Source organism: Ixodes scapularis, unplaced genomic scaffold, assembly GCF_016920785.2.
Source record: "Ixodes scapularis isolate PalLabHiFi unplaced genomic scaffold, ASM1692078v2 PGA_scaffold9__187_contigs__length_104089568, whole genome shotgun sequence".
NCBI lineage: Eukaryota > Metazoa > Arthropoda > Arachnida > Ixodida > Ixodidae > Ixodes > Ixodes scapularis.
Genome location: NW_024609884.1, coordinates 3,418,384 through 3,440,620, shown reverse-complemented (window position 1 = coordinate 3,440,620; position 22,237 = coordinate 3,418,384). Strand labels below are relative to the sequence as shown.

At 46.8% G+C, this 22,237-nt stretch overlaps 3 protein-coding genes across 4 annotated transcripts in view; 1 reads left to right on the top strand and 2 right to left on the bottom strand.

The window, feature by feature from the left end:
• Positions 1-7,325, bottom strand: part of LOC8036309 (beta-1-syntrophin) — a 69,146-nt gene extending 61,821 nt beyond the window's left edge. Inside the window, exon 1 of one of the 2 annotated variants that reach the window (XM_040207909.3) lies at positions 6,727-7,325. In XM_040207909.3, the coding sequence (XP_040063843.1) occupies positions 6,727-7,171 (445 nt within the window). In that variant the 5' untranslated portion in view covers positions 7,172-7,325. The remainder of the gene's footprint in view (positions 1-6,726) is intronic. The other variant, XM_040207910.3, reaches the window with a different exon arrangement.
• Positions 7,326-11,117: 3,792 nt separating this feature from the next.
• On the top strand, positions 11,118-13,782 carry LOC115327302 (Fanconi anemia core complex-associated protein 24). Its single transcript, XM_029988301.4, has 5 exons — positions 11,118-11,445; positions 12,074-12,213; positions 12,817-12,969; positions 13,395-13,539; positions 13,643-13,782. Exons 1-5 carry the CDS (start codon positions 11,316-11,318, stop codon positions 13,741-13,743), a joined length of 669 nt encoding a protein of 222 aa, XP_029844161.2. The 5' UTR covers positions 11,118-11,315; the 3' UTR covers positions 13,744-13,782.
• Positions 13,783-16,271: 2,489 nt separating this feature from the next.
• Positions 16,272-19,456, bottom strand: LOC8036310 (density-regulated protein homolog). Its single transcript, XM_002402167.5, has 2 exons — positions 18,961-19,456; positions 16,272-16,569 (listed from the first exon to the last, which is right to left on the bottom strand). Exons 1-2 carry the CDS (start codon positions 19,281-19,283, stop codon positions 16,338-16,340), a joined length of 555 nt encoding a protein of 184 aa, XP_002402211.1. The 5' UTR covers positions 19,284-19,456; the 3' UTR covers positions 16,272-16,337.
• Positions 19,457-22,237: the final 2,781 nt, after the last annotated feature.

The following is a 22,237-nucleotide window of genomic DNA, read 5'->3' as shown; positions in this document are numbered from 1 at the left end:
AATTTTAGCTACTATGCTAGAGTTTGTCGACGAATATTCGAAAATGTAAGAAACATTTCCTTCAATATGTTTCGCCATAAACAACGCATAACTTTCCCGTGTTCCTTCCAGTCTGGCAACGCCGGTGCTGTAGTCTCGTTTTTGTTCCTTGCGACGCACGTTTATGCGATTCCTGCTGATCTCAACTGTTTGCCCTCTCTTCCGTTTGCCCAACCGATCCACCGGTGACGAGAAGCTAAGCTTCTCGTCACCGGCTTCTCGCCACCGTTGAATTGCTGGCCACCGGGGATATGTAGAAACCTCGATGCTGACGGCATACTGTCGGCGCACTGCGAACAAAAAAACAGTACAATGTCCCAGCTGTTCACCCGGAACGAAGACTTGATCGAAAATAACCCCCTTTCTCCGCAAAGTAATCGCTGCTCACGAGTTGGCGTGCATAGTGTAACAAATTAAACGTCTTAGTATAAATACAGGGTGTCACAAAAGAAAATTTACACGGTCTTTTTTACCGCAAAAATAAACTAGGCATCGCCGAACGCTCATTCTCTGCCCAAAGGTAGAGCTAGAGGTCACAACCAGATGCCAAAGTTTCAGCCACATCCGATAAGTTAATCAAAAGTTATTAGTGATTTTCTGAAAATCTCAATGGAAAAATGGAGCCCATTTTCGCCCGTTTTCGGTTTCTGGTGCCATAGAGCCCCATGTGTATAAAAACTCCGTCGGCCGCCATTTTCCCATTGAAATTTTCAAAAAATCACTTATAACTTTTGATTAAGTTATCGGATCGGGCTGAAACTTTGGCATCTGGTTGTGACCTATAGCACTACCTTTGGGCGGAGAATGAGCGTTCGGCGATGCCTAGTTTATTTTTGCGGTAAAAAAGACCGCGTAAATTTTCTTTTGTGACACCCTGTATGTACCAACACTCGTTCGCAAAACATTTTTTTTTACTCACCATAAAAACACTTGCAAGGCTTATGTACCGTCATATGTCTTGGATCTCGGATTGCTGAAGAGTGATGCGTTCGCGGAATGCTGCCGTCGGTTAGCTTAGTTGTCCCTCTGAACTACCGCTTTGCTTGACGTGCTAATAGGTTGATGGTGCGTCATTAATATAACAGCCGGATCGAAATGAATGTTCGGCAGAACCAAGCAGAACTATTAGCCCTCATTAAGCGACGTCACGGCCATTTTGCTTGTAGGTACTGCTCCTCCCTCGGCGCCCCTGCTCGCCCAGTCACGTGACCTAAAATTCCCCGTTCTAGGGACAATAGTTAACTTTAAACCACGGTTTGCGTTCGAGAAAACGGGATTAAGAAATCGATTTATTCGTTTTAAAATTAGTTTTCGCGCGTTTTCGAGCGGAAGACTGGGGTTTCTAAGGTACTGACACAACATAGACTCTGGCTAAACAAAGAAATAAGAGCTAAAACTTCAGTACCGTTCCCCTTTAAAAGGTCATAAAAACTGCAGTCGACTGAACATTTGTTTTCCGAAAATGCGTGCTGAACCGCGACACCGACTTCAAGTAGGATGATATTTTATGATCAGGACTTTCGATAAATTTCCAGTCCGGACTGCGCAAAGGCCAAGACCTACTAGTTTTGTTGTTGTTGTTGTTGTTGTTTTTCAACAACCGACAGGTGAGTTCGTACTTCTTCCATAATTACTGTTTTATTTTCTCGGTGAATTTAACATTGAACTTGTCCTGGCCATAGCTGTAAGTCAGCGGGTTCACCGTACTAGAGGCAGTCTTGTTTTTGATCTCACAGTAAAAACAAATGATTTATAATATCCTCCACGAAATTAATCCCCGAACTACTGCGCTTTTAAGCTGGAGAGCTCGTAGCACTTAGCCGCACTTCGCATTGTGCACAACAACATACTTAAAGCGTAACAATAGGGTTTCATCTTGAATGTGGTCTCGGGCGGTCTTCGAACCAGACGGAGGATAATAAAAAGACAGAATTCGGCTCCCTATGTTTTGATTTGAAACGTCACTGATTTCTGGTCCCGGGTGCGAAAACGGCATTATTCGTCATTAGTTTGTTTTCTAAAGATAGACGTTTGTTTTGCGTCCTGACGATGGAAATAAGTTTAAAATTTTAAATAACATGACGACATTGATATTACAGACGCTGGGAGATGGAGCGCAAGTGAGTTGTACGGCCAGGCGGACATTCTGTTCCAGAGAGAATGCAACTAAAAGATGACTAATTAACGAAAATTCACTAATCACTTAATTAGACATTTTAGGGCAAAAGCTTATATTTGAGAAGTGGAGGCAATCAATGTTGAAGGCCCGCCTGGTTCTTAGAGATCCTATATCAATCACACGGTTGGAGTTATTCATTTTTTTTTTTTTTTTTTTTTTTTAAATCTGTCGGTAATTAAACGCGCGATGCCCGCCGGAAAGACCGCCCTCGTTTGACGCCGGAGGGTCACGTGTTAAAGACGAAATTTGAGTCACTACTTGGCGTCACAGCGCGCCGGAGTTGATAGCAGTCGGTCCTCCGTGCCTGGCGAACTAAAGCAATACGCCACCTTAGGAATTAGACACCGGAAGTGGAATTCGGCGCTGCTGTACAAAAGTCGACTCTATTGGCCCTATGGAAAAGTCCAGGGGTAGCTGCAGCGACCAAGCGAGGACGCGGCGTGGCGGACATCTTGAATTGAGTCCCTCGCTGGCTCTCCTACAATCTCACCTCGTTTTTGCGAGAGCCACGCAAGGGAACCGCGCTGCTTGCTATACGTGTGCTACGTTTCTCGCAATTTTAGTAGCGCGCCTCCGCTAGCTTCAATACGCTCTCCGGAACGCCACTACTGCGCATGCGCGGCGCTAGCCTTGTCTGCAGAGTGCAGGCACTCGTAGCGGGTCATCGCTACACCTTCGCAAGTGAGATACGAGGTGAAACGGACCCCCACGTCCACAGGACGTTCGCTGCTTGTCGTTCAATGCTGCCAAGCGTATCTTGCTCAAGCCACTGGACGCCGAGAGAGACTCAAAAAGTATCTTTAAACCATACAGGTGTTGTCATCGACCGCAGAAAAGCACAAACCAGAAAAAAAACACACACACACACACATTTGAATGCATATCCCATTGCCGCCAGCGAGTGTTCCTCCGAAATGGCGCCCGCCACCAAGCTGCACGTCGCGCCGACGTCGTTAGGGTGCATACTGCCTACCCGCAACAAGACCGGCTGCACACACAAGTAACACACCATTATCCGAGCAAGCCCAGCAATCCATTGCCGGGCCCAGCCCTCGAGTGCCATTGTCCGCGTCAACGTCTTTCTCTCCCACATGCCCACACGTCACAGTCGTGGCTACTGCATTTCCTGGTTGGTCCACATTCGCGTACCCCAATCATGTGACCCAGCACACCCCAACATGGTGGAAACGCTACGCGGCGCCAGCATCGCTCAAAATGGCAGCGCACAGGAGCCTTTTTTGCAAACGTTAAGTACAGAGCCACTTGGCTCTGTACTTTGTCAAGTTAAACGTACATAAAATACCATTTTAGAGCGCAGCCCTGAGGCGCCCGTTTCGGGTTGAGCGGCGTCGACGTAACCGCGCGCGTTGCATTATGGAAACTTTTCCCGCTAAATTTAGCGGATTAAGTTTCCCCGCTAAAAATTGACGTCACGTGACCTCAACACCAATTCAGTTTCCCCGCTAAATTTAGCGGAGAAATTTTCACTAAATTTAGCGAACATTTCCCGCTAAATGGGAGGGCAGCAGGCGAGGAGGAGGGGAGGGGCATACCCTCCCCTCCTCCTTCTTCTCAAAAAGCGTGATACGTCTTTTTTTTTTTTTTTTTTTTTTTTACAAAAATATTAAGTTAGGAAACATTACACAAGTCAGGGCCTCTGAAACGGTAGAAAATTCACTACAGCATGCTGTTTGATGAGAAGTAAAATTTATTTGAACGGCGAATAATGCAAGTGCGTCTGGAGATACTCTCAAAGTCGCCAGAGGTGACGATAGGAAAGACTTCCTAACCCACCGTCTCCCCTTTCCGGCCAAATAACCCGAGAACAAAAATCGATCGAATAAAACAAGGTTGGCGCCAATGTTTTAGTTTAGAAAATTACCGCAAAAATTTTATTCCGCACTTTTTGAAGACCCAACTTTTCCGTGAAATATTTGAGATTAATTCACCCATAGATTGCTTCCACCGTTTTGTACTCCGTCCAGTCTCCCCTTATAATGCCTTTGACCCTAAGGGTAAAAGAAAAAAAAAAGTTGCGAGTTTATCTTGTCGCGCGCCCAGATTTCAAGTGACGTTGGCCGACCGAGGAGGCCAAGGATTCTATCTCTCGCGCGTTGGGCATTCCCGCGATCACGCCCGCCTGCCTTCGCTCACGACGGGTGCGCACACTGGCTTTCTTTGTTCAGTGTCAACAGCGTTCATGGCCAGAACGGCCTTTGCCAGAACGAGCCCATTCCCGCTCCGGCCCTGGGTAATTTTACCGGTTCCGCTCCACTTTTTCCTTTTTCTCTTTTCTTTTTGACTATCTCCCATACTGAAAACGGGCCGTTCGTCAAGATGGCCGTGTACGCTGTGTCACCAAAGCTTCACAGCGTGACACCATTTGCGGAACTTGAGGCTGGTTCGACAGCCACTGCGGGCACGGCTGATCAGCTGTTGCGATAAAAACTCCCGACCGCGTCTCTAAAAACACTGCTCGGTTCACAGCCCAATGCCAATCCATGCTCCCAGGTACCGTTCCCATCGGGATTTTTTGTGCAGCCCATTTGACGAGGAGGCCTAAAACACACCCCGAGGGCATCTCGCGCCCTTGGCACACGCGTGCCAATGGAATGCGCGCTACGCCCCAGTACACGCCGGAAGAAATAAAAACAGGAAAGGCGGTGCCGTCGTCCAATGCGCATTCATGAATGCCTCGTACTTGCACCCCCTTCCCTCGCTACATCAAGAAAATCTCAGACGTCGTGCCCTCCTTTTTTCCTCCTCTCTTCTCAACTTCCACGTTTTGGTGATGAAAACTTGACCAACTCGGCAGATACTTGACTCGCACCGAATCGCACGTCACTTGCTTTCGCTCACGACGAAATTTGTCGAGGCGACTGCTTGGATGGCACAAGACGGATAATAGACCGATCTCACCAGCCACTTTGGTTACACCACCGCTGCCGCAATGCATCGAGAGAACTTTAGTGTTTCTGCACGTGCGACAACCTCGTTTGAGCTCTGCACTTGCAGAGCCCGAGACTGCACGAGCCGTCTCGGGCACTGGCGCCTGCCTCCTGTAAACTAAAGTTATGCCGGCTTCACGCATGCGCCGCACACTTATTGAACTCGGTCTATTGGCTCTTCTGCTCTACGATACCCGGAACTCTACAGTCAAGGCCATCGGCGCGCAGGCGCAGTAGCGGCTTCTTGCCGAGGCTTTGGCGGAGGGGGAACGCGGTCTACGAAAACTCCCTCTTATCACGTATTTAAATTAAAGTTGTGAAATTAATCTATTGGCCGATTAATGCCCTCTCACTCTTGCTTCTGCTTGACCGTACCTTTGTATTAACTTCGGGGCCGAAGATGATAACCCACGATGGTGACAAAGGCCAAGTTTGGGGAATCTAGGTCACAGTGGCTCAATGGACAACAGGATGTAGCCGATGTTTTGGGTGCCAAACGGCTTCGAACCCATTCGCGTGTCTAGGTGGCAGCACATATTTGGAAAAAGGTGGAATCCACGGGGTTGTCCCGCGCACCACGTCCGTCGCTATCAAACACAAGAATTGTTTTTCCCTGGCGAGATTTCGGCTCCTCTGGGACCGCCAGTTCTCAAAGCAGAAAACAGCCAACTTCGTTTCACACCGAAATATGGAGGAAAATATGGAGCACCTCGGACCATCTAACGTTCTAGGCAACTAACTGTACGCTAGCAGTTGGCAACGCAGACATCAATAATACAAGCTCCATGCGTTTTTCTGTCCTCTCCTGCCATCAGCCCGTGACATTTGAATGTATCCATAAAAACCAATGAATTCAAGGAAGTACTTTTTCAAAAAGTACTACTCCGCGTGTCCCAAATATGTTAATTTCGCAATACTTTAGCAATTCGATGAGCCTCCACATTGGACCGATTAATCGAGTAAAGGTCACCGATTAATCGACGCGCAAACCCTAGTTTAATTTTTGTGTCCTCCTTTCAGAATGAATCGCAGGCTGACTCGAACCAAAACCATTTTAAACCTTCTGAAGTGAGGCATTATTTAAACGCTTAATATATATATATATATATATAATGCACGATGCTTTTACGTCTAAGGTTGTCCACATTGAAAAACCCCGGAGACGAGGTTTTTCAGTATGATCGTTCACCAGCTCGCCTGGGCAATCACCCTTGTTTCTCCAAGATTGTGGTTTAGCTTACACAGCAAAGCGCCGAAGCTACTCGACGGTGTGCCGTGAAGCACAGGTGGTCTCTGTTTTTCGGTCTTTGCCACCTTACGGGCACTCGGACAGACGTCCAGAAATGGGGCACGCTGCTCTTCGCGTGGTAGCGGCAGCCAAGGGCGCGCTCAAATCACGGACGTGCAGCTGCAACCTCGGCCGCGGAATCCGGCCGTCGAGCGTGCGTCGGAGCGAGAAATGAGCGCACGACGGGCACACCCCCTTTGGCCTCGGCGAGCAACGGCATGCTAGGCCCCTCGGCCGGCTCGAGCAGCAGAGGCGCCCACCGTAAAGCTCACCTTCCAAGTCGACGATCTTGCCGGCACGCTTGAGAGCGCGCACCGCTTCGTCGTGCGTCGCGTCGCGCAGGTCTTCGCCGTTCACGGACAGGATGGCGTCGCCGACGTACAGCTGCTCGGTCATGTCGGCCGCCATGCCCTTGAAGATTTTGCTGATGAGGATGGGCATTTTGTTTTCCTTGCCGCCCTTGATGCTGATCCCGAGGCCGTTGTTGTCCTGCTTAACGACGCGCACGATGCGCTTGGTGTTGGCGATGCTGTCCGGGATGTCGCTGAACTCGCCGTCGGAGAGTGTGCCGTTGTTGTTGTTGTTTGGCGCCTCGTACGTCTCGTCCAAGCACAGGCTCAGGTGGTCCTCTTCGAGCGTGGCCAGAACCTTGTGCCACTGCTGCTTGGCGTACACTTCGAGCAGACCTGTGCGAGTGTACGACGTCGTGGCCGCCATCTTGTGGCTCGACCAACCCCGGCTGTGCCGCTGGTCCCGCTATGTTCGCCGCGTCGGCCCCGCTGGCCCTCTCTGCTCAGAGCAGCGTCGAAAAAACATCGGCGGCGGAGACGTTTACCGCGGCCATCCGTCCATCCGACCGAGGGCGAGACATGGATGGAGGAATGCTAATAGCTGTACCCTTTATAACGGACGGTAGTTTGCGCCACCTATCCTATAAACTAAAAACCAAAAGATCGCCAGGCTGACCTTTGGGCAACACTGCCTTCGGGGCATAGCGGGGAAAAAAATGTCACCTTCCTTCCCTCTGCCTCCTCCCCCCGGCGAGGAGATTCAGATCATGATTGAAATAGTGATTTATAAATCACACCTGTTTTACTTGATATAAATCAAACTTTTCCTACAAAAGTAATTTTGAACATGTTTTTCCTTTGCCATTGGTAGTGACCACTAACTGCGTTCAATTTACCTACGCCTCCTGCACCGGTGCAGAAAAGTGTAGAGCGGTGTACTTCCGGTCGAACCTGCGAAAGTGACAGCGGCGCCTCTAGCGGACTTGGAGTTTACGGAAGCAGACGACGCAATACGTCCTCGAGCATTGTGAGCCCCGTTTCGTCACCCCAACAGCTCAAACAATTCATTACGGCCACTCCGCTAGCAAAGCGGAATCCATTGATCGCAACGTCTGATCCACCCTGGTCTGATCCACCCTGGTCTGATCCACCCTGGTCTGATCTGTCGTACGTGAAGTTCTCCGCGATCTTTGTGCGTTGTCATAATCGTCTGTTGAGGCGTGAATGGCGATTTTAAAGCCAGACTTGGGTAGCTCTTCCAGTTAAATTTGAATGCTGCAGTATAACTTAATTATGATTGTTCGGTCTTTGGGAAAAGGAAGGAGGATTTTCCACCACGTCGCAGAAACTTGTTTTTCCAGTGGTAGGCAGCCCATGGCATGCCTGCCATCTTCAAGTATGTGCTGGTGTAAGCCCGAAAGCTGCCGATTGATCAACAGATGATGACCCATAGCAGATGTGCTCCCGTAAACCAAAAAAAAAAAAAATAATAATAATAATAAAAAAAACTTATATAGAAATGTATAACGAGCTTACACTTTTTTTTAAATATTTAATACATATAGAAAAACACATACGAAGGTTTCGGATTAGAAACTCGATCGAAGGCGAAATTAGGAGGCTATCGCAGACGACAGTGAAAGAAAACAACAACAACCACAAAGTTGTAGACGGCCCTCAAAATGTCCGGGCATAGTAAACGCCGAAACGAAGGAAAGTCAAAGAAGGCAAAGAAAAATAAGCGATGGGTTTTAACGTGAAGTAAGCACAAGGAGAAAAAAAAAAGAAAAAAAAACCAAAAACATAAAAAAACAGTAGGAAGAGAGACCGCGCCGCCATAGCATAGCCTCAAACATAAAAAGAAAGTGGACTTTGAAAAATGGAAGTTATTGTAGAAGACGCAGAAGACGTTAGTCGTCCCGGCGCTAACAATCGGAATTTGTGCACCGTACTTAACGTAACCGAAATCATCTTTATTTCCGCTACGATGCTGTCCTCTTTTTTTCTTTTGCACGCGCAACTTTTTTTTTTTTTTTTTTTTTTTTTTTTTTTTGGACGGAGATAGGCAAGACTAGAGTTCCGAAACTCTAGGCAAGACCAATGCGTTGTGGAGAATTCGTCTGCTAGTGGAAACTCCGAGCTCGCCAGGGGCGCTCCGATCACTTTTCGCCTTGAAAAGGAAGAGCAAGTCTCAGTTAAGAAGAAAGTTAAGGCCACAGAAAGAGATTGGTGGCTAGAGGGAATGCAGACAAAGACGGCTCTGGAAAGCTATAGATTAAACAAAAGAGTTATTGCCAAAGAAAGCATTTATGACAATTCTAGGGGAAGCTCATTGCTGTTTGAGGCAAGAACGGGTGTTCTGCGAACCAGAACATACAGAGTGAAGTACCAGGAAATTGATACAGTGTGCACTGCTTGTGGAGAGGAGGACGAGACGGCTGAGCACTTGATACTCTACTGTAAAGGGCTTCACCCTATGCCTACCGAAGACAACATAGATTTAATAAAGACATTGGGTTTTAGAGACAGCGAAGGGAGAGTGGATTTCAAGACTGTAGAGATTACCAAGCAAAGATTAAGTGAATGGTGGCAGAAATCGAGAGAAAACTAGGTATTTTCTTATCCACTGATGGCAAGGGGGTTTCATAGCCTCACTTTCTTTGCACTGCGGAGTGGATATAGATTTCACATTTAAATATTCTAAGCTTAAATGGTAAAACAAAATGGCTAGGTGACGTAAGCTACCGCCCGATCCAAAGGGCTCAGCCGTATTCATCCATCCATCCATCCAGCCTTTTGCCCGCTCTCAAAAGATTTTTACGTGGTATTTGGGTTGGGTGCAGGAGGTGTGGGTAAATCGAACGCAGCCTTTCCTGGCTACGGCACTGCTCTCAGCGTAGCTCACTTAGTGGCTCTAGTCTACATAATCTGTTTGCTGGGTTTTCTGGAGCTGAAAGTAGAGATCCGAGATCGAAGCACGGCTCTGGCAGGAATCGATGTAGCGGGATGTCTGGAGTGCTGGCAGCGCCACCTTGCACTCTATGGCTGAAAAAGATGCTTACAAAAAATGAGCATTTGATTACTCTAAATCTAAGGATGTGTTCAACCGTGAATATGAACAGAATAATCCAATTTCCAAAAAATTAACTGGTATTTGCCGTTCTGGCGGGTACCATGGTTACGTAGCAGCCCGCCGGTGGTGACCGCTTTCGGCGGCTGCGGGAAGCAGAAGTGACCTCCTCCCCCCTAGTGCCCCTAGTCCATCATAATGGGCGCGTTCAGTAGCGGCCCCGGAGTCAAGGAGTCACTGACTCCTTCCACTGGACGGCCAAAAGTCACTTCCGGTGCACGTAACTCCGGGGCTTCGGAGTCAAGCTCCGAAGCACCGAGTCCGGAGACGGTGCACGTAGAGTCAAAGGAGCTAAAATGACGTCATTTCCTAACTGGTGACGATTTCCGGCGCTAAAAGAGGAAAAAACAAACAATATGGCGGGATAAGCTGCTTCGGTTCTGTCGCGGGTGCGCGGTTTGCTCGCTTTTGTTAATGAAAAGTGGTCAAGGTAAGACGAATAACGCGTTCGAATATCTTTTTCAGGTAAGGCTCTTTCGGAAAATGCATTGGACCGTATTTTGTTTGGTTTGAATATGCTAATAAACAACGCAAACTTTCATTTGACGCCGTGTCTTGATCGCCGTTGCACGGAAACTCGGTAATATTGACGATAGTCCTGTCCGCGCTCAACAGAGCAAAACGGGGTATGAACGCGACTTTGGAAGCCGGTTGGACACTCACGCAGAGCATGATACCGATTAATGTTTTGTTAGCGTAGCTAAATCGGGGTGCACGTTGACTGAGGCTCGCTTCGGCCGACAAAACCTTGATCGCCGAGCGCGGCCGAACTTCCCGTGTGTATACGAATACATTTTATAGGAAGTTCGTTACGAAGGGCAGAACAAACGTATGGCCGTATAAAAGTATCGCAACCGGCGGGGTAGATTCGCTGAGCTCTGTATTTTGCGTGTACTGACGACGTTTTTTGTCGGCTTTTATAACAGTAGCTGCCTTTGCACCGCCAAGCGAAGGGGCGAAGGGCTCGATCGCTTTGCATCGCTTCGAACAGCAGCGCTGATGTGTACAATCACCCGCTTTTTCTTCAACGACCTTGTCAAGACTTCTTCAATACCGGCGTCAAATAAAAGCGATCGTGCTCGCCATCGTCTGCTTCCAGTTTATTCGGAGACCGTCTGGCACAGGGGAGGAAGCGGAAGTTGCGTAGAAGCAGGTTTGGAGCCGCGGGTTTTTTTGCCGTTCAGTAGGCGCTCCGATGACTCCAACTCGAGGCACTCCGTTCGGAGGCAAGGGAGGCGCTACTGAACGCGCCCAATGGCTGGCGCGCTTCTTTCGACCAACGTCTCTGCAGCGGCCTTTGTGAACAGGCTATGAAACGGACGATAGAGGCTGTACTTCTTTGACGGTCCACAGCACTGTGGTATTACAGAAAGATAAAAAAAAAAAATAAGCACGGAGTTAGCGCATTTGTGCGTTACTGCATTCTGTGGGCCTGGATATAATGAACACGAGCACATCAAGCATAACCCAGCTGACTGGCAACGCAATTCGGAGAGAGGTTCGCGTTCCCATCGGGCATGTCATGCTTTCCGAGAAGTGGGTGGGAAGTGATGTCCACGCAGCGCTGCAAAGTAAGGCGATTGCCCACGCGGCGTTTCTTTCTCTCGCACTCACTAGGGAAGTAGGTGAGCTGCTAACGTTACTAACCTATCGCTATTAGAAGTGAAGTAGTGGCGTAGCCAGGAGGTAGGTCTGTGGAGCTTCAACCCCCCCCCCCCCCCCCCCCCCCCCCGAAATCCAGCCGACCTACAAGTATACAGGTGCATTCCCCCCCCCCCCCCCCCCCACCCACCCACCCCGAAATCCAGCCGACCCACGAGTATACAAGTGCATTTTGACCCTCCCCCCTTTTCCGCACCCCAAGTCATGGACATACCAGCCAGCTCAGCCTCCCCCACTTACATCCCCCTTGCCTGAAAAATTAATTCCGGGCTACGCCACTGGAGTAAGTAAGTCTGCAAGTGGTAAGGAAGTTACTATAGCTTGCGTCTGACGTCATTTTCATCCGCTGGTAGCAATTCCTTCATACTGATTGCTTCGATACGCAGAGCCAGACATGGCAGCCAAATGGAAACACTCTGTCCCCGAAAAATGATGAATACAATACTGGGCTAGTTAAGAATCAAGTGTGAGCCAATTTTCTGTATCCTCATGACTTGCACACGTCAGATTATTATTGTTATTTTTTTTTTTTTGCAGAAGTCGCCCGTACTGTGGTATCAGATGAGCTAGGTTTAGTAGATTTTCATCCGTCTAGTGGCACTGCAGTGCTGTATGCCACCGAAGTAGACATTGTCAACGAATCCCCACTGAAGCGCAAGATTGTCAAGCTCAGAAAAGTAAGAGGCTTCTCTAACTACTTTTTAACTCCTTAGAGTCCAACTTGCATGCAGCAGAAAACACTCGAAAACACAGGAGGCAGTTTGAAATTCAGAAAGCACATGCCTAGAATAACAAGCCTCCCTAAAAATGTTAAAAAAAAAAAAAAAAAAAAAAGCAACAAAATAATTGGTATTAATGGACCTTTTCCGAGAAGCGTTCTGCGCACGCGCGAGCTCCCGATGCCAAGCGGCGGAAGTCGGAACGAAAAATCGAGGAAATTCGGAAGGAGGCTGTATATCAGCGAGTAGAACACGTAACTGCAGCATATATATAATCGTGTTACACAAAAAAAAAAACGTCGACGGGAAGGAAAACACGACGTTTGGGTGGATGCTACGGATGCCTCTCTTTAAAGTCGCGTTGGGCAGGCGCCGCTGCTCAGAGAGCGAAGCAACTGGTAGCATAGCTCCCTATATCGATTGGTAGCGCAGGTAGGTCACTTCCTTGATTTTCAGTTCGTGCAGCCATCGCCTGGTGCCGTCGGTATGTGGAAAAGGTCCATTAACTTGAAGTCATTGTTTGTCATGCATTATAGTCATTTCCTCTCAATGGTATTGCAGAACAATGCAAAGCAGACCTACATCATTGCTCAGCGCACTGAAGCAGTGCAGTCGCAATACAAATCCCTCCAGCGTTTCGCAGTGTTGGACATTGGCATTCCAACTTTGCCTCTTGAAAACCTGGCAGAGGCAGCACAGCTGTTGGCCCAAATGGTAATCTTTGACACTTTCACCCAGCGTTAGCACAAAATACCAGATAGTCCAGAGATCCAAAGTAAACTAAAGAATGCTAGCGAGTGGATTGAGGTTGCACATTTCTCTTAAGCCCGTCAAGAGCTCTCCAGTGTTGAATGCGTTATTCTGTCGTAAATCTGACTTCTGCAGAGCTGGGCTGCATATGTGCACTAGGAAATTGAAGTTGTCAATCATTGCAGTTGCTGTTATGTACTGTCGCTCCCAGCTTGAGCCCCTCTCCAAACTGCCAAAATAACCAAAACTGACCTCCAAACCATATTTAGACTGGAAAGTGAACCCGAAGAAACCGATTGAAGGTTTAAATTAACTGCCTGGAGAGATTGGTGCATGCATACTTTTTTTTTAAGAGCCCTGCATAAGCTGGACTGTATTTCATCCTAAAGGAAGTGGTTGAGAGCAAAGAGAAGCAGCACTTGTTCCTGCTGAAGCGGCGAGCTCCCCCAGCAAGTGCAGCAGTGCTTGGGTGCCTTCTAAAAGTCCCAGGCCTTGGAGAAGTCAGAGCTAAGGCTTTGGTGCGCAAGTGGCACAGTGAGTCCAAGTCGGCAATCCCCTTTCAGCAGAAGCATCGCGGTGTGTATCTCTATGCTACAAGCTGCTAAAATGCCACCCCCCCTTCCACCCTTTTATTTAGGCCTCAAGGCAATTTCGCAGTGCAGCGTGGATGACCTGGCGCAAGTGATAGGGAGTGCACCAGCTAAATGTGTCGTCAAATTCTTTTGTAATACCTCCTGACCTTCGACATACTTTGAGAAATACAGAATGCCATCACTGTTCAATGTCCTTTCTTTAAGTGAACATAGTGAAGTCAACCATTTCGTTGTTTACCCTGAGACTGGGGTTTTTTTAGAAGAGCAGAAGTAACAGAAAAAACAGACAGGTCTGTTTTTTCTGTTACTTCTGCTCTTCTAAAAACCCCCGTCCTCCCAGTCTCGAAGTCATGGACATCCCAGCTAACCCAGTCCCCCCTTCCCAGAAAAAATTCCTGGCTAGTGCACAGCTATAATGCCTTGTAAGCCCAAATGAGCCCACTGGAGAGCTGAACTGACCATCCACTCAGCTTAGGTGGGCTTAGTTCTCTGGAAACACACATTTGACTGCCATGAATGTGAGCTGCCCAGCTGTTCACAGTAATGTCAGTGCGGAAGAGCAGCCTTAGAACAGAGCATTGCCCTAGTGAGAAATAGAAATCTGTCTTCGTTTTACACAGTGCCACCCTAGTTGTGCCATCTTAGCTGTGGCAGAGGGCTTGAGAAAGATTCTCTGCTCACCTTTTCACCAATCATATGTACATTACACGGCACACACACACAAACAAGACAACACTTTTGGGTAGTTTACTCGCACAGGTCAGCGCCCCACATAAACACATTCCGCTACAGCAGTATACTTGTTGTCACCTCAAGAAAAACAAAGGAAATGTTGTGCATAGTTTATGCACTGCACAAAGTAGTTCTCAGAAGATTTAATTTTCAGAGGGGGAAAAAAACAGTTTTTGCATTTTGATGAAATAACAAATAACTGGTCTTAAATGCATATAAATTATACACTCACCGGCAGTGTGGATGTATATCTTGGGAGTGTACTGTGTTGTATTCTGTTCAGCCGACCACTTCCACAATTAAATGTATATACTTCACCATCTTGCATCACCATAAGAGGTAAATTAGTAACGCTATGTGAGAAGCCAAACTTTTTATATACTATGGTTCTTGAAGTCAAAACGAATTTAGTACTGTAGTGGTTTTGATAATAGCCTTTCAGCTGAATAAAAAAGGAGAAAAAAAAGCACCATCACATTTTTGTGCTAAAAGTGTCACACTTTGTACATGCATGATAATGCCTGGGAATCTGGGGAGCTCCCAAGCTCAATTTCCACTTATTATTTCTCGTCATATGTTTAATATGCTCGTGCAATGTTTATATATAAAGCCACTCTTCCTATGAGATGCATACAGACAGAACTAGCATAGCATGTGGCTTTACCAGTGATGTGATTGGTCGGAGTCATTTTGGAGCAGCTCTTGGAGCAGCCAAAAGTCAATTTTGGAACAGAAAAGAGAACTTTCGGGGCTTGGGCAGACACTTCATTTTCGTTCATACCACTGCAAATATTATGTGAAGATAGATATGTCGGCCTGTCCAACTAAAAGGCAATGTCTACTTTGCCTTCTCACTGACGTGCAACCCTTTGTTAGCATCAATTGCACCAGCAGAAGCGATTCCATCAAACACAGAACTAGTGTTTAGTTGCGTGGAGAAGCACCAGACATGGTAACAAGACGACTGACAAAGGACAGCACAAATCTGTGAAGGGTTATTGTAGGCACTAAACCCCACTGAGACAATGTTGGAGAACAATCATTTTGAGCACCTTAATTAATACTTCAAATTCTAGAGGTTGTAATAAAATGGCGATTTATAATTGAGATAAACAAAGCACTTGTCATTTGATTCTGAACATCAATTGCATTTCATATGTAGAACTTCATAACCCGCCAAACTTGTTAAGGTTCTTCGTAAGCTTCTATCCACTGCTCCTGCCAATTTAGTTCTAATTTACTTGCAACTATATAAAAATATAGCTAAATAAATGAGTTTGCATTAAAAAATAATCTTACAAGAAGAGTACATATAAATCATCTTGTAATATCAAAGTATCCTTGCTAAATCTCGAATTGGTAAAGGTACCACCAGCTTATCACAGTACATCGTATGTACAAGCCGAAGTTGTAATTAGAAATTGTCGCATCTCGCTCTGGACGAGTGCTTTCCCCTTAGTACAAGGGTGCGCCGCAGCGAAGCAACATTCAGAAGCGTGGTGCTTACTCCGCGGTTGCTTCTCTGCAGTAGACCAGTGCGCCCAATGAGACTCGTTAACCGTTCAGAATGCACTACGAACATGAGAATCGTTACGAAACTTCGGAGTACTCTGTCTTGGATAGGTAATTCAGTCGAGTAGTACATTACTTGAGGTGATAATCAAAAGTTCGGAAAACTCGCATAAGTGTATCGTAACGGTTGGGCTGGGTAGCAAGGCCTTAGCTATTACATTTTCAGTATTATTAAAGGAATAATAAGTTTTGCCGCAATGTTGGCATAAATTCCTCACATTTTCGTAAAATGAAACGGGATGCAGCAGGGTAAGCACTTCGGTGCTAATGGTGCAGCAATCCCATCAATGCTTTACTCTTGCAAGTTGGATGCTTACAGTTTATAAAATCCTTTGCAGTTTCCAAAACTGAATAAACAGCAAGGGTTTAGGGTTGTACATTATCAAAACAAGAGATTTATTTGCCAACAGCAGCAAAGCTCCCTTATGTACACGCCTAGCGAGATTGATCCCCGAGATCTTCGATGAGGTCTTCGTCGATCTCGGGCCACTTTTCGCTGATGACATCGAAGACGTCGTCTTTGACGTCACCTTGGATGACAATCTCATCATCACCCGTGACAGAAGACCCACAGGAGAACTTGTGTGAGAAGAATTTGGAAGCGTCCTTTAGGTCAATGTCAAATGTGCTGAGGCCGGTGACCACTGTGACAAACTTCTTCTTGCCCCTGCACAAAATGAAAGGAAGGGGATGTTACCCTTTTGCCCAGATCAGCATTCTGGAGCAATTGCAACAAATTCACAACTGTTCTGGGTAGACAACTGAAAGAGCACCAAGCCAAACTGAAGGTCAGTGCCATTGCTCAGTAACATGTTACTTGCTCTTCTGGCCACTGTAGGTAATTTGTCTTATAGCCATCCCAACACGAATTCCTTCAAGTTGTGCCACCAGTGGCGTAGCAGCCGGGGCCCCAGGTACTAGGCGTCCCCAAGTCACGGGGGGGGGGGGGGGGGTGCCACCTTTGGCCAGCACCTTGTACTCTTCCCACTTTACTGGTTGGTTGTGATCTCGGGAAATAAAAGGGGTTGGGGGTACGCTACGAATGACATAAGGGCCCCAGGTGCCGGATGGCCTAGCTACACCACTGTGCGCACTTAGAAGTAAACCGAGAATGTTGGGGTTTTATGTCACAAAGCAACCGAGGCAATGAGCGATGTGCCAAAGACTCCTTGAGGAAGGGATCACCCAGGGTTCAAGCTGTCTGCTTTGGCCCCAGAGGTGGTCGCAACTAGAAAGTGCTCTCCTAATGCTGACTGCAGTCTGTAGCTTTCTCTTTATGCAATCAAGTTGACAAGTGCCCTTCAAAACAGATACCCAAAATCCATTTCTACCTGGCTGAAAGCCCCTTCCCATTTTCCTTGATTCCTTGTTCTCCCCTCCTCAATGCCCAAATTCAGGTCAAAACAAATTGCAAGAGGCAGGAAAAAAGGCACTGGCCTTTAAATGCCTGCCACTGATGATAACTTCTGTCTTCTGCTTAAAGTCTATTTCCTTTTAATGTAATTTGGTCTATTAGGCATCTATTTGTCTGGCACTGAGGAAGAAAGGTGCCCAGTGCTTCATAAGCAGCATTTGCCACATACTGTGTTCCTTCATATTAAATCGAACATCTTCCACCAGTTACGTAGTTGACATATATACAAACACATGCAATCCAAATGGCCAGGCGTTTTGCTCAGATGTATGTGATCACTGGAAATTTGCAAAGGACTATTAACCTCGCAAAGCATTGGTGCTTTTACGACTGGTGACAATTGCTTCTAAGAACTGACAAACCAGTTCCTACTTACTCGTGCTCTGTTGCCACATTTGAAACAAATGAATTAAACTTGTACATGTTTCAGACAACACATGACAGGAAGGCCTTAGGTGGTGTTCACTGGCGGCCATAGTTGAATCCACTGTTGCAGAACACAAGCTCACGATGAGCGCTTCGTGTTGTCTCACTCTGTCCTTGTCTTGCGGCGCATTTGGTGAAAATAACTCACAATGAGCTTCCACAACGCTTCTGCAACATACACTTCACACCACGAAGATGGTAAGTCTTTGAAGGTAAGTGGGGTGTCGTTCTGAGCATGCGCTGTGGACGCTGCACTCATTTCAAGTATGGAGCCCAGTGAATATTAAAGTAACTGGATTGTGGGAAAGTAGCGCCCAGCTCCTCATATGGATGCCATTTTGGCTTATGAAATGAGCAATTTCTTTTCGATCTCTCCATTCTTGGTGAGCCAATCTAAATTTGCTGGTGATGCATAGCTTCATAGAGATGTTTCTTGTATACCGAGATTTTGCTATCCACACACTGACGAAACAAGCGTACATCTTCGTACCACCACCACATGCGGTGTCAGTGCTTGGAGGCATTTGAAAAATTATTTTCCTGTTTTGAAATATGCTAAAAGAACAATATAATTGTAAGAGATTTGTGGAGATGGGCACAACTGATAAGTTTATTGCATACACAGTGCCAAAGACTCATATTGGCAAGGAATGCCTTCAGTACAACGATGCTCCATGGTGATCTTGGTGCGACTGGATTAGAATGACCCTTTCGAAGATTTGAAGGGGCCGAAATGGCAATTGCCATAGCAACGGAGGCCGATTAGCCAATCGCCTTACGAGGTTTTAGTCGTCTGTATGTTAGTATATGTCTCCGGCTAGCAGTCTACTTTCCCAGGATCCAGTGACTTTAATGAATGCCACATACACACGGAGGAAACAAAACGTTTGGCTTCGTCAGTCGTGTCGCTTGCAAACTCGTGCCAACTGTAGGCAATATGGTAGCTTTTGGAGGACTCATCTGACACGCCTAGCAGTGGGCAGGGACATGGTCCACAAGACAACGGCCGTTTGAGATACGATGATATTTTGGCAACTAATCCCCCGATTCCTTTCGAGGTAATGACAGCTCTCATCCCAATTATGTGGTTGTTTGGTGTGCATATAAACCGTTTGAAATGGCAACCTGGGGCCACTGACGACTTGTCATAAGTAATGCCCGCTGCTACTCAAACGACTGTTTTCGTGCGGATGGAAGCATTTCGGTGGCCCGACTCACCTGGACGCTCTGAAGAGACAGACCCTCTTGTCCTTCTCGACTCGCTTCTTGGCTTTGACCATGCCCTTTCCGCCCCGTTTCTGCCTCTTCTTCTCTTCGTCACCGGCAGCGCCGGACTGGGAGCTGTCTTCGAGGTTCAGGCGTCTCTCGAACTCTTCGGGCAGGTTCTTCTGCAGCCACTCCTTGCATTTTTGGGCGTCCGGGTAGTATTCACAGTATTCGAGCGGCATGCTGCACTCCCCGCAGTACAAGACTTCTAGCGGGTACGTCACTCCCGGCTGCGGGCCCGAGGGCAAGTAGTTTTTCGTTCCTCCCTCGGACATAACTGTGGATAAGGCCGCGAGTCCTAAATTTTACAGAAGGTGCACTACATGGGGGCCAAAGTCGCAAAAATTCCTGCAAAATAGCTGCGACCAAAGTTGTGCCTTCCGCCCTACTCGTCCAACAGCACCTGGGCAACCTGCCGGGCACCGCAAGGGATGGCTGGGATGGATGCAGATACCGGATAGATGTATGCCGAGGCGTTCATTAGTGGAAGTTAGCCACTGCCCTCTAGGACCGTGACAAGACAACGGTGCCAACCGCTGCAACAAAAATGCTTCAATCAGAATTTTACATCTTCGATTACTAAAATAAAACCCACGTTTCTGAAGTTTAGCTAGTCCTCTTAGAGAAATATGTACTTTGATTTCGAGTTAATTTGTTTAGTTTCGGTTTTTCTGGTCATGTGATCTCAGCTGCGGTACTGCTTGCTTCGTGAACGTCGTCGATGAAGCCAAAATGCAAAAATCGCCTACAATTATCGGCGAACTGTAACTGGGACGTTAATTAGCGCTTTATAACGCCCCAACTCACGCTTCCAGTCCGAGTGCGCTGCCTTTATATTATGCTGAGTTACCAGCATACCAGCACAAGCGGGTAGATTTGATGTTACCACCGCCACTCGAGTGCAGTGCAGCCTGCAGGCGTGCACACAGTGCATTGCAGGAGCTCACGCTGACAGCCTCGTGTATCCACTGAGCGTGCACGCTCCATATTCACGCGATGCGCTGCTTCAGGACACTGTGTGTATGTGTGTGTTGTATGGTTACACAGCCTGAAGTTAGTCTGCCTCAACGGGCGACTTGTCTCAGCTGTAGATGAGCAAATTCAGTCGGTGCAGTACAGCCGCTAGCCTGGGGTTCTTTGCATTACGCAGTAGTGATACACGACAGCACGCCGGTACGATGCTCATCCAGATCGAAACGGGCAAGGGTGGGGATTGAACCCAGGATCCTTGGGTTCTGCAGCACTTTCAGGACAGCAGAAAAACGTCCCTGTCGTTTCTGTAATATTCCTCCAAACAGATTAGTATCCGAGATTATTTAAAATCCTTGGCAACCTTAACTCGTGCATTTAACACTTGACTGATTGTACCTTGTTATAGAGAAGGTTGCAATCAGCCAAGAGTTGCAAGGTTGCAATCAGTAGAGTTTTTCTTATCTGCCGTTTTTTTAAGACTCCGTTGAATTTTTTTTTTTGTCTCATTTATGCGACAAACACTTTCAAGGTCCACCTGATTAATCAAACAGTTTCATTTGGCAAGGGCGAAGTGATCATTAAATGCAGTCACTGCAACCTCACCCAGCTCTAGCACACCTCAACCACTAGCTGCAACTTCCAGGGAGCAGTGAACAGAGCAGTTTTAAACATTCATTCATTTGATCCCTGTAGCAGTCCATTTAACCCGGCATTGTTGAACACTGTGTTCAACAATGACACGGTGTGTTCACATATCGCATTGAAAAAGGCATTATCCAACTAGTGCCTCGGGGAACTACAGTTCTTGGCAGGTTTCCGTTGAAGGAACTGCCGAGGCCCAAGCACACATGGCATGGCCAAGGCTGCGAGATGACCCCAAGACCTAACCCACTAGTCTAGCCAATATGAAGACTCTAGTTACAATTTCAATTGTTGGACAAATTGGGCTCGGCCGGTGCCAGGATGATTGATTGGTGCTTCGAAGTCAAGCAGGGCATATATAGAGGACATGTTGGGCTTTTTCATCTGGAAGCCCATTGGGGAAAGCAGTGTTGAAATCTTCCAAGAATATGTCGAGTGTCTGCATTGTATTGATGGGCAGAAGTCATTGTTATTAATGCATAGTAGCGCTTCAAAATTAACTGCAATGTTCATACTTTTCGAAGTCCCCTTGAGTGCGCTTCTCCTCGAGCACCGATGCACTGCGGAGAAGCAATGCCCGCGGAGCTGACACCACGATATCGCGGCTCCCTTGCCGCAGCGCAGCCGCGCGCTTAGGCAAAAAACACCATCAAAGCAGTACGGTGCACGCGCGTGCCTGGAGTATTAAAAAACAAACAAAAAAAACAAACGTGATTTTTGACATTTACAGTGCAGCAAAATCTTAACCTTTTACCTGGCTATTACGCAGGGGTGTGTTAGGCAGCGATGTTCTAACAACCTGTGTTCCTTATTTGTGTTTTTCTTCTTTTTAGTTCAGAATCGAAGAAAATATTTGCATATAGCAATATTATCTATAAATCCACTCAATTAGGTATGGCTGGTCTCCTTTATAGGTATAATTGTATGTAAAATCTGTTGTTTCCTTGCCACCTCAATGTACTTATTGGACTTTCTGAGGTCACAGTCTATTAATATAGCTAGATTAAATTTAACAGAGCTCATAAGTGGGAAATTAGAAGCTTGGAAACAACCTTTGAGAGTTCAGCTGAATTTTCGTTTAAGTGTGTTGTAACAATAGTGAAAGGTGTGCAGAAAGACACCGCAATTGTTCAATATTCAATTAAAAAATATTAGGCCAAAACCAGTATACACTTTGAGTTTGTTTCAAACCCAAAACCCATTATTTGCGCATCCCTAACTACTATTAAGCAGAGAGCAGTGTGAGACACATTCAACACAAAAGTGTCCATTTGCTGTCAAACTCGTGACAATTGCATCACCGTGACACAAACCCTACAAAGTAGGCAAAATCACCTTTTGACGTCAAACACAGACCGGAGACGCCATCGGCATTCCTAATAGGTTAATTGAGACACCTGCAAAATTACCCGCTTATGAATGTTCAATAAATAAATATCCACAACGGCCAGGCCCCCTGTGGGTACGACGTTCTAAATAGTCTCCCAACACTCCAGCAACTGCAGTTTATTTCCACAGGCCAACTTTCAAAGAGATTGTATAAAATTTTCTGACATGAAAGTGCAAAACTGTCTGCTCCAGGAGTGGGAATCTGCTCCAAAACCTGTTGTTCCCT